This window comes from Phacochoerus africanus, chromosome 8, assembly GCF_016906955.1.
Source record: "Phacochoerus africanus isolate WHEZ1 chromosome 8, ROS_Pafr_v1, whole genome shotgun sequence".
NCBI classification, from domain to species: domain Eukaryota; kingdom Metazoa; phylum Chordata; class Mammalia; order Artiodactyla; family Suidae; genus Phacochoerus; species Phacochoerus africanus.
Genome location: NC_062551.1, coordinates 161,404,068 through 161,421,023, shown reverse-complemented (window position 1 = coordinate 161,421,023; position 16,956 = coordinate 161,404,068). Strand labels below are relative to the sequence as shown.

At 40.4% G+C, this 16,956-nt stretch overlaps 1 protein-coding gene across 2 annotated transcripts in view; it reads left to right on the top strand.

The window, feature by feature from the left end:
- The first annotated feature begins 3,862 nt into the window (after nucleotides 1-3,862).
- The window catches only part of ELAVL4 (ELAV like RNA binding protein 4), a 143,404-nt gene continuing 130,310 nt past the window's right edge, over nucleotides 3,863-16,956 (top strand). For both annotated transcript variants that reach the window (XM_047789146.1, XM_047789145.1), the window contains exon 1: nucleotides 3,863-3,907. In XM_047789146.1, the coding sequence (XP_047645102.1) occupies nucleotides 3,890-3,907 (18 nt within the window). In that variant the 5' untranslated portion in view covers nucleotides 3,863-3,889. The remainder of the gene's footprint in view (nucleotides 3,908-16,956) is intronic.

Genomic DNA, 16,956 nt, shown 5'->3' with positions numbered 1-16,956 from the left:
CCTTTACATAAAGGTTAAGCAACAAGTGCTTCCCCACCATAACGAAACCTGTATTCTTCCCCAGTCATTATTTGGGGCTTGGAGGTTGTACAGATGGTACTGTTGTTCTCATTAAGAGTGAAATAGGGCGGGACAGGGGAGGAGTGTGACAAATCAAATCCTCAGGACCAACCAACCAGATAAACAAAGAAACACAGGTGCCTTTATAATTAAGGTGCACGATGAGCTTGTAATGCCTTTGTGTGAAGAGTCAGGACTTCTAAAGAAAAATAACATTGCCTTTAATACAAGAATTGCCTTTCAAAGGAAGAAAGTAAGTTTCCATGCTCTTACTAATTGTTTTGTTACATGAAGCTGACTATCCTGGAGCCACTATATGACCTGTAATTGTAAAATTATGACCAATTCCACTTATGGTTTGTATTAGGAAGGAATAAAAATTATCATTGTACTTTGGAGAATTGAACATAATTCCAAAACTCTTGTTTTAGATAGTCAATATTATGCTGATAAAACTAATATTTTAATATATAACCTTTAATTAAATGTATAATATATATACATACATATATGTGTGTAGTTTAGCCTAAAATATATTTTCAATTGATGAGAAATAGTTTTTTCCCTGTAGCACAGTTCTTAATCTTATGATAATTTGCTCTTTTTATGAGATTTTTCATAAGCAGTTTTACCTTAACATGTTTGATTATAAATTTGAAGGTGTATTATTTTTTATCTCTGTGTGGAATTTTCAGTTGTTTTCAAAAGACTTCATAAATTCAGAGACTAGGCTGAATCTCTGAATATAATAAACAAATGTATGACAAAATCAAGTCCTAAATATGCCAGATTCTTTTCTTTGAAGAATACATGGCTGAACCGATTCTGGAAAAGTTAAGACTAGAAGAGTTGGTATTTTTTGGTATATATTGTTTCTGGGTTTGACTTCTGTCTTAGTAATACAAGCACATGTAAATGCTACATGGGTCTCTCAAATGGGGATTGCTTCCTACTACGAATTCTGACACATTTTGCATTTACATAACCTTTTGGCATTAAATAACAATACGTTCGCATATCCATATAAGGAACGTGTACTAAAATCTTTATAATAGTGTGAAAAAGAACTTACAATTTATAAAAAGTGTAATCATTTTAAAAATTCTAAGTATACCACTAAGTTCTTGTTGTTTTCTATTAGATGATTTAATACTCAGAACAACCTCCATGAAATCAGTTCTAATTTTATGAGTGTCTGAAAGATGAGAAAACTAAGGCACAAAGGGGGTTATTAGCTTAGCCAAGATCACAGTGCTAGGAAGTGGTGGAGTGGAGATTCAAATTAAGACAGGCTTTAGAGCCCAGGATCTTACCCACCACAGTATAACCAAAGTGGATTCCCTGGAAAGGTGATTTGAATACTAAAATTGTTATAAAGAGCAGAACTTGCTAAAGAATTGTTCCTAAGTTATCAAAAATGGCTATATACATATGTTTTTATAAAATATCTGTATGTACATATGTGCATATCTGCCAGTATATTAAGCTAAGTGCTTTGAGTGCCCCCTTGCATTTAACCCTCACAAGCACACTATCATGTGAGTATTTAACTGTGTAAACTTGCACAAGTTGTTTAACTTTCCTCAACTTAAGCCTGAATTTTCTTGTCAGTTGATGTGGGGATGAGATTATAAACAGAGGGCATAGCACAGTGCTCAGCAGAAAGTAAGCTCTCATTAATGTTAATTTTTATGTCATTACTGCTTTAAAGCTTAGAAAAACCAAGTAACTTGTTCAAGGTGACATACTTTAAAAAGGGCAGATCTGATATAAAAACTAGGTCTGATTAATACGCTAACTACAGTTCTTAAGATTGTGTTATTTACTGTGCTAAACTGCACTGAATTCTTGCTTACTGGTCTATCCTACAATGTCTTGCTCATTGTAGGTACTTTGATAATAATCAGGGACAGTGATTCATTAAAAAGTAATTTGCTTTAATTCCAAAACAATAAATATTTACTATTGATGACCCAAAAATACAGATAAGCAAAAGAGGAAGAAATAAAAATCACTTATAATTCCATCTCCCAAAATAACCACTGTTAACCTTTTCAAAAAGAGGTGGATCATTCTAAGCATACAATTTCGTGACCTCCTTTTCTCACTTTGAAATATATTGTGAACATCTTCCCATGTTGATAAATATTCATCTACTCTATCATTCTTAATGTCTGCAGAATATTCCATTGTACAGATGACAGTCCCCTTTGTTTGACCATTATAGACTATTTCCAATTTCCTATATTTCAAATAATGCTACAGTAAATAATCATACAGCCAAGTCTTTGAACACATTAATGGTTACTTCCTGAAAACAAATTTATAAAAGAACTGCTGGGTCAAAGAATACGAGTTGGCAGAATTTTGACTTGGTATAGCCCCATCTGCTCAGGAACAAAACTCTTTTGTATTACATAATCAAAGGAGACTGTGAGAAAATAGTTCTTACAGCCATCAGGGATTATTCAATTTTAAGGCTGCAGTACGAATGAAATCATTTCAAACTTGGATTAAATGAGATAATCCACGGAAAGTGCACCTAAGTCCTCAATAACTAACAACTAGCATTATAATGAAAACATCCTATTTGTTTCATTTGTCATTTCAAGTTCTCCTGTTACCTAGGCATCCTCTAGTTTGTTTGGGTCTATTTGAAGGTCTGAATGGATTAAGTCCTAAAAATGGAACATATGAGAATCCTGAGAATTATGAAATAAAGCAATAGACCAAAGGTCAGGATAACTTGTACAATTTTTCCTCCTGATTCCCTTGTGACCTGGGCAGGTCTTTTCCGAACCTCAGAGCCTTCGTCTATAAAGAGGCATTGGATAAGATGACTCTTTAATATTTCCATCCTAGCACTACCATGCTAAACTTACTTTAATCCAGTAACTCTTATACCTGTACTTCCTGTATTTTGAATCAAAGTATATTTCCCTTAGGCCAAATTTGGCATTCTCAACCTTGAGTGTCTGAGCCCTGGCCTGGGAGTTTTACAAAGGTCAGGGAGGGCCCAACTAGAAGCCACTTCCCCATTTTTAACTGTCATGAGATTACCTAGCACAAGACCAACAATGATTATTTTAATGGATGGCATGGTTTAGGAGGTCACAGGGTAATCCAATTCTCCCAAGTCATTGAGGCTGACCAGCATTTTTACCTGAAATCGTAATGCACAAAAGTCTTGGTCATTTTGTTTGGTACTTAATGATGGTAATCACTGTCTTCATTTCTCATTTTACTTTGGATATATATCTTAGACACCAGTCAACTGGCCAAACGTGGCTTGAGGGATCCACTTAGTGTGTCCACACTCTTCTCCGCCAAAGACAGGTCACCTTTTTAGTGCGCCTTCACCTAAAGGGTAAGATTTACTTAGGTCATGTTTATAAACCCTTGGGGCCCAGCAGTGTTTTGCCAAGAACATTGGTCCAAGTGGTGATGGTGGACTAGAACTGCAAAAAAGCTACTTCCCTTAAAATTTAAGCAAAGGTAGCAGTATTATTGCAGTATTAGAGATTTATTCATTCAACTTTTTGAGCACACCTATACGCCAGGCCGGAACGAGGCGCCAGGCCAGGAACCGCAGGGGTCGTCCTTCGACTCCCGTTCGAGGCGCCCCCTGGAGCCGACGGTGGGGGTGACGCCAGCGACGGCGGCGGGGGTGGCGAAACGGTCGCGCCGCCCTGGGCGGGCCAGCAAGTGAGCGAGCGCGGTGCGACTCCGCCGACTCCCGCCGCGCCCCGCCCCGCCGCCGCCCCGCCCCGCCCCGCCCCGCCGCCGCCGCCGCCGCCGCCGCCTCTGGCTGGACCGCGCCCCTGAGAAGATGCGCCTCAAGAACCAGGTAGCCGCGCCTGGGACTGGTCCCGCGCCCCCGACGCCCCGCCCACCTGCTGTCGCAGGCCACCGGGGCCGCGGGGCCACGTGGCAGCGACTCCGCTGCTCCCGGAGCCCAGCTCCGCCACCTCGCTCTCTGGGAGGGGGAAGGGGCCCTTGCTGCAGGGAACCGCCCCCACGCTCCTCCGGCCCGGGGACTCCTGGCGCTCCCCTCCGCCGCCCATCTGGCGCCTCCGTTCCCAGTGGGTTCCTCCTGGTCATTCTCCCGCCGGCCTCTGGAGACCTCCCGCGCCTCGGGGGAGACAACGGAAAGTTGAATGGCCGCGCGCTCCTGCCCCCCGCCCCCAACGACAGTCGACCCTGCCCCGCAGAGTAACTGCCTCCCCGCGCCGCTCCCCTCTGCGCCTTTCCCGAGCGGTCCTTGGAGTGGTTCTGCTGAACTCGCTGGTGGCGCCAAAAAGTCCTGGCGGCTTCCAGGGAGCTGGGCCCCAGGGTGTTGGGCGAGCGAGCGCGGATCCTCTGGGGCCCCTCTGTCTGTGCGACTCCTCGTAATTGTCGAGAAGCGGCACCCTCCAACGCCTTTCCCCCATGACAGCCGGCGGTCGACCTGGGGTTTGGGATATTTCTGGATGATATTGAGAGGGCGCTTCTTTTGCGCTAAGAGTGCTCTTGTTTAGCGGAAGAAAAAGGATCAGGTGTTGGGTAGGGAGGGTATATTTGTGCATTGTAATCCTTGTCTTTCTTTGTGCTGGGGTTGCCAGGATGTTTAGGATTTATTAAACACACGTCCTGAAGTCTTCAACTTGTCAGAGACAGTAAGTTTCGAAAAGGGAGAGAACTTCCCCTCCTCCAGTGTGTGTTAAAGGATTTAGGGAGACCACAGGGAAACTTCAGAGGGACTTCTAGAAAACAACTCCAGGTTTGGGGGAGAATGAGTCAGATTGATTCCCCAGGTGTTAGCCACTACTGCTCAAGGGTGGTAATTGTAATAAATTTTCCCTCTGGGGAATCAAATACCCACTCCACAACACAGATGGGGAGGAGCCCCGTGGGTACCTGAAAGCCTACCTGCACCTCTTACCTAGCTGCTTAATTTTAGTAGAGCCTTTTTTTTTTTTTTCTGCCTTTTTTAGGGCCGCACCTGTGGCATATGGACGTTCCCAAGCTAGGGGTAGAATGGAGAGCTGCAGTGCCAGCCTACTCCACAGCCACAGCAACTGAAGATCCGAGCTGCTCTGCAACCTACACCACAGCTCATGGCATCGCTGGATCCTTAACCTACTGAGGGAGGCCAGGGATTGAGCCTACATCCTCATGGATACTAGTTGAACTCAGAACCTGCTGAGCCACAACCAGAACTCCCTATTTTAGTAGCGTCTCTTAAAGAGGCTGCTTCACGTTACCCTCCCGCATTTGTGTGCCTAGTTTTTCATTATTTTATAATACTTGCAAATTGACACTGAACAAGCTTTAACCTCAGTCATTTCAGAATAAGTTTGATGTTTTAAGTGAAATGTGAATGGAGCTCCATTTATGCGGGAAGCAGTCTGTGTGAAGTGTTTTGTAAATGTGAGTGGGTTGAGTTTAAAACACTGAATAAAATTAATGTAATGAGGAATTGAAACGTTCAATCCCGATGTTTGCCTCCATGCTTCCGTAATAAAGTGACAGTGCAGTGCTGCACAGCACCTCTCCTTGTGGTCCTTGAATAGAGTAGATTGTGGTTGACCAAGAACAAGTGGATGGTTGGATTCCTTCGCCATATTTTCTAAAGCAGTAACCATTTCTTGGGGCTGATGAGGTTGTGACCCACTCATCTATATAGAGGATTTTCCTCCTCTCCTAACTACCTTAGAAATATATGAGGGATTTACATGCAGGTTTTCAGTTAAGGAACTTGTAAGTAATCCTCTTTAGATAGCATTAGTATTAGCCTCTGAAACCTTTGCTTGCTTGTTAAGATAAGGTACTTGGGTGTGATTGTAATGGTGGGGGGTGGTTGTGATTTAGAGCTGGTGGCCTCACTAATTCCACTACATAGTGTGTAGTTTGAATTAACAGAGAACTCCATAACATTTGTGCGGAGGCAATCTAGCTTTACATGAGGGATTCTAAATTTAGATATTCTTAATTCAGGTGTGATTCCACCATTCAGTAGTTATGTGACCTTGCATAACAATTTCTTGATCCTCCTGTTTTTCCCACTCTTTTATTCCCAGTCACTAAGGGGATAATACCAACCTTTGACATGGGAATTAAATGGAATACCATATATGTACAGAGCCTGGCATGTGAGCACTTAGTAAATACTCCTGTTGTTAACTGTCCATAAACAGTAGCTATTGCCATCACTGCAACTATATCTGCTGAAAAATCCCTACCTATAGTCAGGAGAAGAGGTTAACTTACAGAGGGGCTCAAGGGACTTTTCCAGAGTAATTGAAATATGCTATATTTTGATTGGGGTGTTGACTGCAGGGTGTGTCCATTTGTCAGAACTCATCAAACTGAACCCTTAAGATCTGTACATTTGATTGTATGTGCATTACATCTCAGTAAAATTCATTTAAAAAATTAACTTCCAGGAGTTCCCGTCCTGGCACAGCGGAAACGAATCCAACTAGAAGCTGTGAGGTTGCAGTTTCGATCCCTGGCCTCAGTGGGTTAAGGACCTGGTGTTGCTGTGGTGTAGGTTGCAGACACAGCTTGGATCTGGTGTTGCTGTGGCTGTGGTGTAGGCCGGCAGCAACAGCTATGATTAGACCCCTAGCCTGGGAACCTCCATATGCCGTGGGTGTGGCCCTGAAAATACATAAATAAATAAATAAATAAACTTCGAAATGTGTAAAGTACATACCTTTTGAGAGGTGGAAGTTGACTAGTGTTAATTCTGCATAACCTAGTAATTCACTTCCAGAGGCCCTGCTACCTTTGAGCATATCTTCTTCATAAATTCATTTTGGGTCACAGGAAACACGGAGAGAATGTGCTCTAATTTTTCATATTGTTGTCAGGACTGATTGTCTGTGGAGAAGAATGATTATTTGGCTTGTACAGGATTATATTTAATTTGGAACTTGCATATGGTATTAGTTTTTACTAATAGCTTTTTAAAAACCAGATTAAAATGTTTTATTTGATCCAATAATGCTCATTTGCATAATATATCCATCCAGTAAGCATAATTCTTGAAAGGTCATAGTGATTTTGCATCCCTTTTCATGCTTTCAATAAATTCTTTGCATTGCTGGTAGTTAAATTAAATACCTAGTATGCATTTAGCACAATATCAGGCTTATAGTAAATGCTAATATATGCTAGCTGTTATTATCAAAATTTATATTCATTTTATCTTTTTTGGAGGTCAGAAAATAGCACTATACAGAGTTTAATGTCAATTCACTATAAAGATGCTATGAAAAGTTTTTGAAGTGGAAACAAGCTAATAATTAGTAATAAAATACTATAAAAATAAAATCTCACTTATCCAAACATTGTGGTCATAACTAGTCAGTGTTAGCCATTAGGAATATAGGCAAAAGCTATGATGGAAGCACAAACTTTCCTGAGAAGCAAAAAAATGCCACAGAAGAGTTCCCATTGTGGCTCAGCGGAAATGAATCTGACTAGTATCCATGAGGACGCAGGTTTGATCCCTGGCCTTGCTCAGTGGGTTTAGGATCCACTGTTGCCATGAGCTATGGTGTATGTCGCAGACTCGGCTTGGATCCCAGGTGCTGTGGCTGTGGCTGTGGCATAGGCCGGTGTCTACAGTTCCAATTCAACCTCTAGCCTGGGAACCTCCATGTGCCATGGGTGCGGCTCTTAAAAGACGAAAGAAAGGAAGAAGGGAAGGAGGGAGGAAAGAAAACATGCCACAAAGGGCGTCTTAAGTTTTTTACTCCCAGGCAAGCTCCTTGGACCCCCTTCAAGCCTTTGATTCTTACTTGAGAAATAGTTCTAACATCTTAGTTCCCTAATTTCTCAGTTTACAGCAGATTAGAAGGCCTGGTAGATTGGAGGCACATTAGAAGTTTCAGGAAAGGAGATCTGGAAGCGAGGGACAGACAAACTACAAAAGTAAGACATGAGCAATTAGTTTTAATCTTCAGTAGAAGCGATAATTGAATTCAAGTACTGAATCGCAGTTGCCAATTTTGAAAGTTTCAATTTTATTCTTTAAAAGGGTTGCATTATAGTATACTTTATTTTAAAAGGGGAGTAGCATATAATGATGTATATTTAGGAAGATTTCTATCTGATATGATTAGAATGAAAAACTTTGGCTTGTTAAAAGGCAAGCTTCACTTACCCAGAAACTTTGCTTATTGTGGAATGATTTATCCCTTATGATACTGCATTGACATTCATACTTGTGGTTTGTGAGAGAGAACTGGATTTTTAAAACTGAATTATTATTTTCGTGCAATGACATAATGAGACAAATCATCCATTGTGATGCTAGGGCTACCATAACAAATACCACAAACTGGGTGGCTTAAACAATAGAAATTTATTTACTCACATTTCTGAAGCCTTGAAGTCCAAGATCAAGGTGTAGAGAGAACATGAGTGTCTGATTGCAAGTGAAGCAGAGTTAGGGTCCTTGTCCAAGCTGAGTTTAATCTGTGCCTCAGTCCACTAAAATCATGTCTTTCATTGATTGAGAAAGATGACTATGCAGTAGCTTCCTAATCTTTTTGGCTCTGTAGCTCTGTGGATGGTGGAGGTAGAGGGTTTGACTTTCTGGAAAGAAACCATTTGATGCCTTTGATACCCTCAAACCTAGTTCTGTCATTTGAGTTCTTTGTGTGACTTTCCATTTATCTCTGCAGCAAAATAATTATACTAACCCTTCAATTCATATTTTTCCTCATATTCAAGCCATGAATTTATGGATCCAAATATGCTGTACAATTAACCTTTTTTCTCTCAGTTCAGAACCTCGTGATAGTTTGCTCTGAAGTACCTTGACTGCCCACTTCATGCTTTATTCATCCTTACCAGTTTGAAGTTTATTTCAGTCCTACATGTTCTTGCATCAGGATGTGATATTTTAAAGAAAAGAAAAATGTCTTTAAAAAACAGACAAAAACTTATATTGTGCAAAAATGGCTCCCAAATGCATTATGTATATTACTCCCAGTTTGTCTAATTTGCTCAGCCTCTGAACAACTGACAAAGTGGCTAGTGTTGACATTGCAGCTACCACAGATCTCCCAGTTGCTTTAGGAATTTTTACATTTTATTAGTGTGATGACAGAGTTTACAGATATCCACAGTATGTTAATTACAAACACTTATTATGTGTAGTACCAACTTAATGCTTGATCTTATATTTCCTTTAATAGAACTGTTACAGCTTTTACACTTAATTATAATGGGGATTAATCATTACTTGTATGAATTTTCACCTACAAGCAAAAAGTTGGAACAAATTATGGTTGAGATGAGGATATTGGATTTAAAATACAACATAGCTTTCTTTCTTCTTTTGGCCGTGCCCATGGCATGTAGAAATTCCCAAGCCAAGGATCAAATCCAAGCTGCAGCAGTGACCAGAGCCACAACAGTGGCAAAGCCAAGTCCTTAACCACTAGGTCACCAAGGAACTCTTCAACATAGCTTTCTCTTTTCGACTTTTAAATTACCATTAACAAAAGCTTGTTAATGTCAGTGAGCCTCCTGAAACCATTTCACATGGCTGAATGATTGGGTAATTAAATTAGTGAAAATTTGCCGTGTGTCCAGTATGGGCCAGGCCCAGTTGTAGGTCCTTGGGATATATGAGGGAATAGAAGTGCACAGGCAGATAGAAATTAAACATAACCATAATAAATATGCACAATATGCATGTTAAAAGGTTACAAAAAATACAGTGGGATAAAAGGAATCGGGAGCTTGAGCAAGGGATTGCAATCTTGAATAGGATAGGCCTCATTGAGAAGGTGACATTTGAATATGAAGATATTAGCCATATGGCTATCTGGGCAAAAGCAGGAGGAATAGCCCAAGCAAAGGTCCTAGTGCAGGAGTGTAACTTGGGGGGTTCAAGGAACAGCAAGGAAGTTAGTATGGCTAAAGAGGAGTGAACAAGAAGGACAAAGACTATAAATTGGATTATAAGGTTTGTATGCTAAAAAATTTTTTCTTGGCTCATCATCTACTGGTGAGTAGATAGATGCTTAGCTTATGTACTAATCACATTGTAGGTACTCTGCAAATATTTTTTGGATGTTTCTTTGGCAAATGTACTGGTGTTTATAAGAAACTAGTCCAGAACCATAGTAGAAAGTGGAATAGGGCTTTAGAATTGTTGCTAATTCTGTTTCTGGCAAAAGTTAGAATTGGAGTTGGGAAAGGGGAAGGGCAGGAAAATAACATGGAGAGGCTGATGTGTAGGTGTCTGAGGCCTGTCTGACTGTTGTCACACCAACCTCAGTAGGAAATTAGTTTTCTCACTTAGCCTTAACCATTTGGTACTGAACAATTCCTTTTCAGTTTGATTTTTCTGTGTACAAGATTTGAACTTTTAACCAGAAAGAAAAAAATTCCAATGTAAAGATACTGTTGATTTGAAAGTTTCAGATGTCAACCTCAGGAGAACCTTCCTGTATTATTACTGTCATTATTCTTTACTTCTTGTAGGATGAATTTCATAATGATTATATATTTGTGTATTTTGTTTACAGTATACAAATTATCTATCTATCTATCTACCTACCTACCTACCTACCTATCTACCTATCTACCTATCTCATTTGACCCTTACAGCAAATCTGTGTGAGAAGTGGATAGCCATTATTAAATTTTGAACTAGGTGCCTTCCATCTGCCCTCTAGATCTGCTCTCTATACTTTTTCCCATCCTTTCTGTGGCTTTACTCTGGGTATTTACTTCTCTAGGCTCTTGGTTAGCAGTGGCACTGCGGGGGCTGAAGCCCCTATCCATCCTGCAGCTACAGCTTTCTCTCTCTCTCTCTGGGTTCTTTCAAGGTCTAAGAGGTGGTAATGAGTCTCCACTATTGCTAGCCCCAGGGTTCTTCATCATCCCTTGATGAATTTCCTTCATTAAACCTTGCTCAATTTTACCCCTTGAGTGTGCCTTCTGTTTCCTGACTCAGACCCTGACTGAGACACAGCTTTAAAGATGACAACTTAGACAAGTTGGGCAGCCTGCCCAATGACAGAAATCTGGTAAATGACAGAGTAGGGACTTGAATATTGGTTTTGTGACTCAGAGGCATAATCAATTTTGAATATACCACAAAGGAATATATCCCAACTGGTGGATACTTTTGAAACCTTTCTACTTTGGTCTCGAGTTAAAAGTGTATTGTATGGAGTATTATTTATTGGTATGTCCTTGAACATGGAAGGGCTTTTATAAACAGTAGGGCTCTGTGAAAAGAAATACTGTTCCTCTTGCCAAAATAAAAAAAAAAAAGTCAAAAACCACAAAAAACCCTAAACATATGTCTTTATAAGAGAAGCATGGTGACAAAGTCAGGAAGCATTTAGACTGTTTGCTTTTTGTTATTCATGGTGATTAAAAAAAAAATAGGGACAGTGTGAATAGTTAATAATCTGTGATTTCCTGTTTTCATCTCTCCGATGGTCTACCATAAAGTCCTTTTTACTCTTAGCCCTTTTTTATGGTCTTTTCCCTTCAATTGGTCACCAACACCAACCATTGTCTCTAAAATGTAGATGTGATACTGTTGTTTCCTTGTCCCCTACTATCCCCAGGATGAAGCTTTAACTTATTGGCTTGTCATTCTCCATCTGTCCTTACCCTTACATCCAAACTTATGGCCCTCCATTTTCTCCCATTCAAATTATGCCCTTACTCCAGTACTGAATTATTTGCAGTCAACCAAACATGCTTCATATTTGCTTTTTTCCCCCCTTTTTTTCTTTCTTGGTGGCCCCACAGCATATGGAGTTTCCAAGCCAGCAATCAGATCTGAGATGTGGTTGTGACCTAAGCTGCAGCTGTGGCAACACCAGAGTCTTAACCCACTGCACCAGGATAGGTATCGAACCTGTGTCCCAGCCCTCCCAAATGGCACCGATCTCCGCTTTATATTTTCCTTTGCCTGCTTGGATTTGCTGTTTTCCCTGCCTATGATATCACCAGCCTTGCTCCCAGCCCCATCACTTGTTAAGAGAACCACTTACCCATAGGAGTTTTCTAGGAAAACATGAAATGAAACCTTATGGACTCCACAGGCAGAGCTGCCAGATTTGAGGAAAGAAACCCAACTCCTTGAGGAAAAACTGTGTCTTATTTGTCATTGTAACTCCTGAGTCCTGGGACTTGGTCTAGAGCCCTGCGCATAGTGGACAATCAGCACATATTTACTGAGCAGATGACTCTGTGTGAGGCTCCTTCAATGAAAACCTTTACAAGAAAGTTTTGAAATTCTTTTTACTGATTTAAATTAAAATGTCAGAAAATTAAGATGAGGATGGGAGCAAAGAAAAGATAAAAAGCAAAAATTCTGAGTCGTGGGCAACTGGACTGTTCCTAGATAGGGAGGCCATGCCATGGGGTCCTGCTTTTGCTGCTAGAGGCCTGGGGAGGACTCGGTACCACTTTGATCTCTTATTTGATACACGGATGCCTGTGGTTGACCTGTGTTAGTCTGTTCTGCTACTATTGCAGAGAGGATTTTCCTCCCCATCCCCCAAAGATTGGCTGGTCATCTTTTTCTACATCTCTGATATTAAAGGTCTTTTAGTTCACACAGCATGAATTCCTGAACAAAGGGTCATCTGGGAAGCAGCAGTTTTGAGGCTATTACTCAGGTCATTGGGGCTAGCGCTCCTGAAAATGCCTGGTACATGACCGTAATAATAGAAGTCAGATGCCGAGTTTGTATTACAAGTACGAGTTTTGTACTACAGATTCTCTCTGTCCACTCAGACTACAGCTTGTTCAGGGGGAAATGATAGTTTTGTAATACTGTACTATAATTTGAGGTCAAATTACTGTATTGTCAGAGACATATGGCAGAAGGACAAAGCTCAAGAAACTGTAGTGTACATAGGACAGTCTTCTTGTGTGGTGAAGTAGGATTTATTTTCCCTTTGAGAGTATGATCTATTCTTTGGGGGCATAAATTATACAAGGTTAGAATATTTTTAAAGTAAAATAATTTCAAAAGATAAGTGGTATCAGAACATTTTGAACAAATTAAAGTAAGCTTGAATTCGGTTTTTTTTTTCTGATTTTTGAAATGAAAGATACATAGCCTATGACAGGGGAGTGATCAGAGTAAACTAGAATGTAGTGATCTCACCTCCATTTACAAACTGATGTCATACGAAGTCACCATGGACCATGGTCTGCTCTTCTAGAAAGTTCTAGAAAATGTAGGAGACATTTTCCAATTCATAAACCAGAGAAGAGACTTAATAAATTTCCCAAACCAAACTGGGATAAGCAGTACTGTAAAGACGGTTATAATGACCATGGGAAATTGGACATACATGAGGTGGAGTGACAATCTGCAGGGACAGGGACAGGATAGGACATGTAGGAAGAAAACTGAAACCACAGACTTTGGGTAGGAAATGTTTGAGAGTAGCAGCATTATTACTTTATGTTTGTAGAACACTCTTTCACTTTTCTTTTAACATTATTCCACATAGAAAGTGTGATTACAAAAGGAGTGTGAGAGAGTTCCCATTGCGGCTCAACCGAAGCAAATCTAACTAGTATCCACGAGGAAGCAGGTTCGATCCCTGGCCTCGCTCGGTGGGTTAAGGATCCAGTGTTGCTGTGAGCTGTGAGGTAGTTTGCAGACACGGCTCAGATCTGGCGTTGCTGTGGCTATGGCATAGGCCAGCGGCTACAGCTCTGATTTGACCCCTAGCCTGGGAACTTCCATATGCTGTGGGTGTGGCCCAAAAAAGACAAATAAATAAACAAACAAATAAATAAATAGAGCATGAATATTAAAGAATCAAAATGGAACTTTGAATTTAATGGGAAGAATTCTGAGATAATCCCTTTATCATGAGTGTTCTTGTTCCTGTATTTTGTATCCTGGTTAATGGTGTCCTCATTTTCTTGGTGGATCTATGCAGGAGAACCTTGAGGAACTATCCTAGATTCATCCCTCTACCTTATCCTTGGTATTTCTTTGGGTCCAGGTAGCCAACCTGATTTCTTTAGTTAGCCAACATTTGTCCAGTCCCAAGTATGTACCTTGTTCAGACATGGAGAATGATAAGAACCAAAATTGCTGCCCTTGTGGAGCTTACATTTTCTTAAGCATTGTATTTCTTTGATTTGAAGATAAGAGTTCTAAAATGGAAACCCATTTTTACAATTAATACTTGAAAAAAAATACTTAACTAAAACTTAGTGATGTGGTTATCATGGCCTGTGCATGAGTGAACTTAGTGAGGCTCATAGCAAGTATCTGTTCAGCTGTCACCTCAGTTGAGCTATTTGTATTTGAAAGCCCCAAATACAGGTGAATTTTGACTTGAATTGTATCCCTGGTTGTCATTTAAAATGTTAAAAAGTAGCCAAAAAATACATGAAAAAATGCCCAACATTATTAGTCATTAGGAAAACGCACCCCAAAACCACAATGAGATACCACTTCATGTCTGCTAGCATGGTCATAATGAAAAAACAAACAAAAACAAACAAAAAAATAACAAGCGTCAGCAAGGATGTGGAGAAATTAGAACCTTATACTTTGCTGGTGGGACTGTAAAACAGTGCAGCCACTGTGGAAGAGTTTGTCAGTTCCTCAAAGAGTTAGACATAGAATTGCCATATGACCTCTGCAATTCCACTCCTAGGTGTATACCCAAAAGAACTGAAGGTAGGTAAGTACAACTGTGCACATGTTCATAGCAGCACTATTCACCATAGCCAAAAGGTAGAAACAGCCCAAATGTCCATTAATGGATGAATGGATAAGCACATTCACAAAATACAGTAATATTCAGCTATGGGAAAGTTCTGATATCGGCTACAACTTGGATGAACCTCTAAAACATACAAAGTGAAAGAAAAAGAAGCCAGACACAAAAGGTGACAAATTATATGATTTAATTTATATGAAATGTCCAGAATAGATAAATCCATAGAGTCAGCAGGTAGATTGGTGGTTGCCAAGGGCTAGGGATGGGAGAATGGGGAGAAACTGCTTAATGAGTAAGGGGTTTTATTTGAAACGATGGAATCTTTTCAAACTAGACAGAGGTGGTGGTTGTACAACATTGTGAATGTACTAAATGCCACTGAACTGTTTACTTTAAAATGGTTAATTGTGTATTATATAAATTTCACCTCAGTAAATTATTTTTAAAATATTATTCTGGAATGCAAAATTGAAATAAAAGGTATTGTGTGCCCTAGGGTCATATACCTTTCAGGACAATGGAAAACAGAATAAATTGTCAAATCTTTTTATATAGATCCTAGAATTTCAGAGTCCAGTGAGATTGGTGTGACCTTTTCATGTGTCATCAAGAATGGTCATATAGGCACCCAACATCTATATGTCAAAAGCTCGACAGCCAATAGAAGTTGTATGACTTCTCATGATACATAATCAAGGCTATCAGTGGTGTCTATGTTCTTTTTCCCTCAGCAGCTCAGAGTATATCACTGAGCCCAGATCAGGAACCTTGAGTAGTGTTGCCCTTACAGCTAAGTCAGAGAGTGAGCACTGGTGGCAGAGTTGTAGCTTGTCTGGGACAGGTGGCTGCAGCACCAAGATCCAGAGCAGTAGTGTAAGGACTTTGTGAAGCAGGTTCCTGCTATTACCACGTGGAGGAGGCTCTGAGTAGACTGAGGCTGAGACTATGCTAGGCTGGGTCCTCTTCCAACTACTGCACTACCACCAGTGGGATCCCTCATGCAGCAGTGCTTTCCCACTGTCTACTGCCCAGTCTCAGGCAGGTCTCGGAACTCAGTGGCTCTGTGAGCTCATATTTCTACACCCTCACAGGCCCAGAACCCTGACCATCCCACTCCATCTCTTGGAATCCAGCTGGACAAAACTATCTGGATATTTCTTGTGGGCAGATACCCCGAGTGCCTTGTAGAGCTCAGGCATGATTTACACTCTTTGTTGTAGGTAATTCTTCTTTTGCTCTTGTTGGAGAAAAAAATAAAGAAACACATGCTTAATGCCCAGCAGAGCCTCTCCATACATTAAAAAGAAATCAAAACTTTGAATAACCAAATTAAAAAGAAACCTCAGTATTCCTTGATAAGTCGTGAGATGTAATATCAATTTGAAGTATCCAAGAAACCAACTTCACTCGCATGGATTATGAAAAACGGGATCCCTGTGTTTCTCTGCTTAACTCTCAGTGACCGAAAGTCATGGGCAAGATCTGTGCATTATTCCTTCTATTTATTCAAAAATTATATGGAAATTTAGTTTTCAAACCTTGGATCTTAGCCAGGCTTTAATAGTGGCTAGTTTCTTTGGTATTGTTTTTATTCTGAATATCTTTAGTCAGAGTATGTACTCTCCAAGTAGCCTACAGAGACCATGGGCCCCCTTACTCATTTTTATTGTACTCAGATCAGTTTACACATTTATATTTCTTGTTTAGTCCCTATAATCACTTGAGTTTATATTTCCCAATTTGGACTCAAGAACATGCAGTTATATGTAATCGTATAGATAATTAACAGTAATACCAAATACTTTGATAGAACACACTGAGTTTTGAGCACTGATTTAAGTATTTTATCTGCATTAACTAATGGAAGCTTCATAACCCTATTAGGTAGCGTGACCACCATTGAAGTGTGCTGTTCAGAGCTCCCTTCAAGAGGGAACTCACTTTATCTACAAAGAGTGCAGTTAGAGGACAACCTCTAGCTACAGATTCTTTAGACCATGTGCTGCCTAGAGAGCCAGTAACTGAACACAGTGGGGAGACTATGGCCTGAACATTTCTGGCCACTGTGGGGACTCTTACGGAAAATCTTTGTTTCAAAGCTCCCCTTTGGGTTGGCCAAGCCTTAATCTCATCTGCATTGTGTTCTGAGCCTTTCCCTCTCCAATTC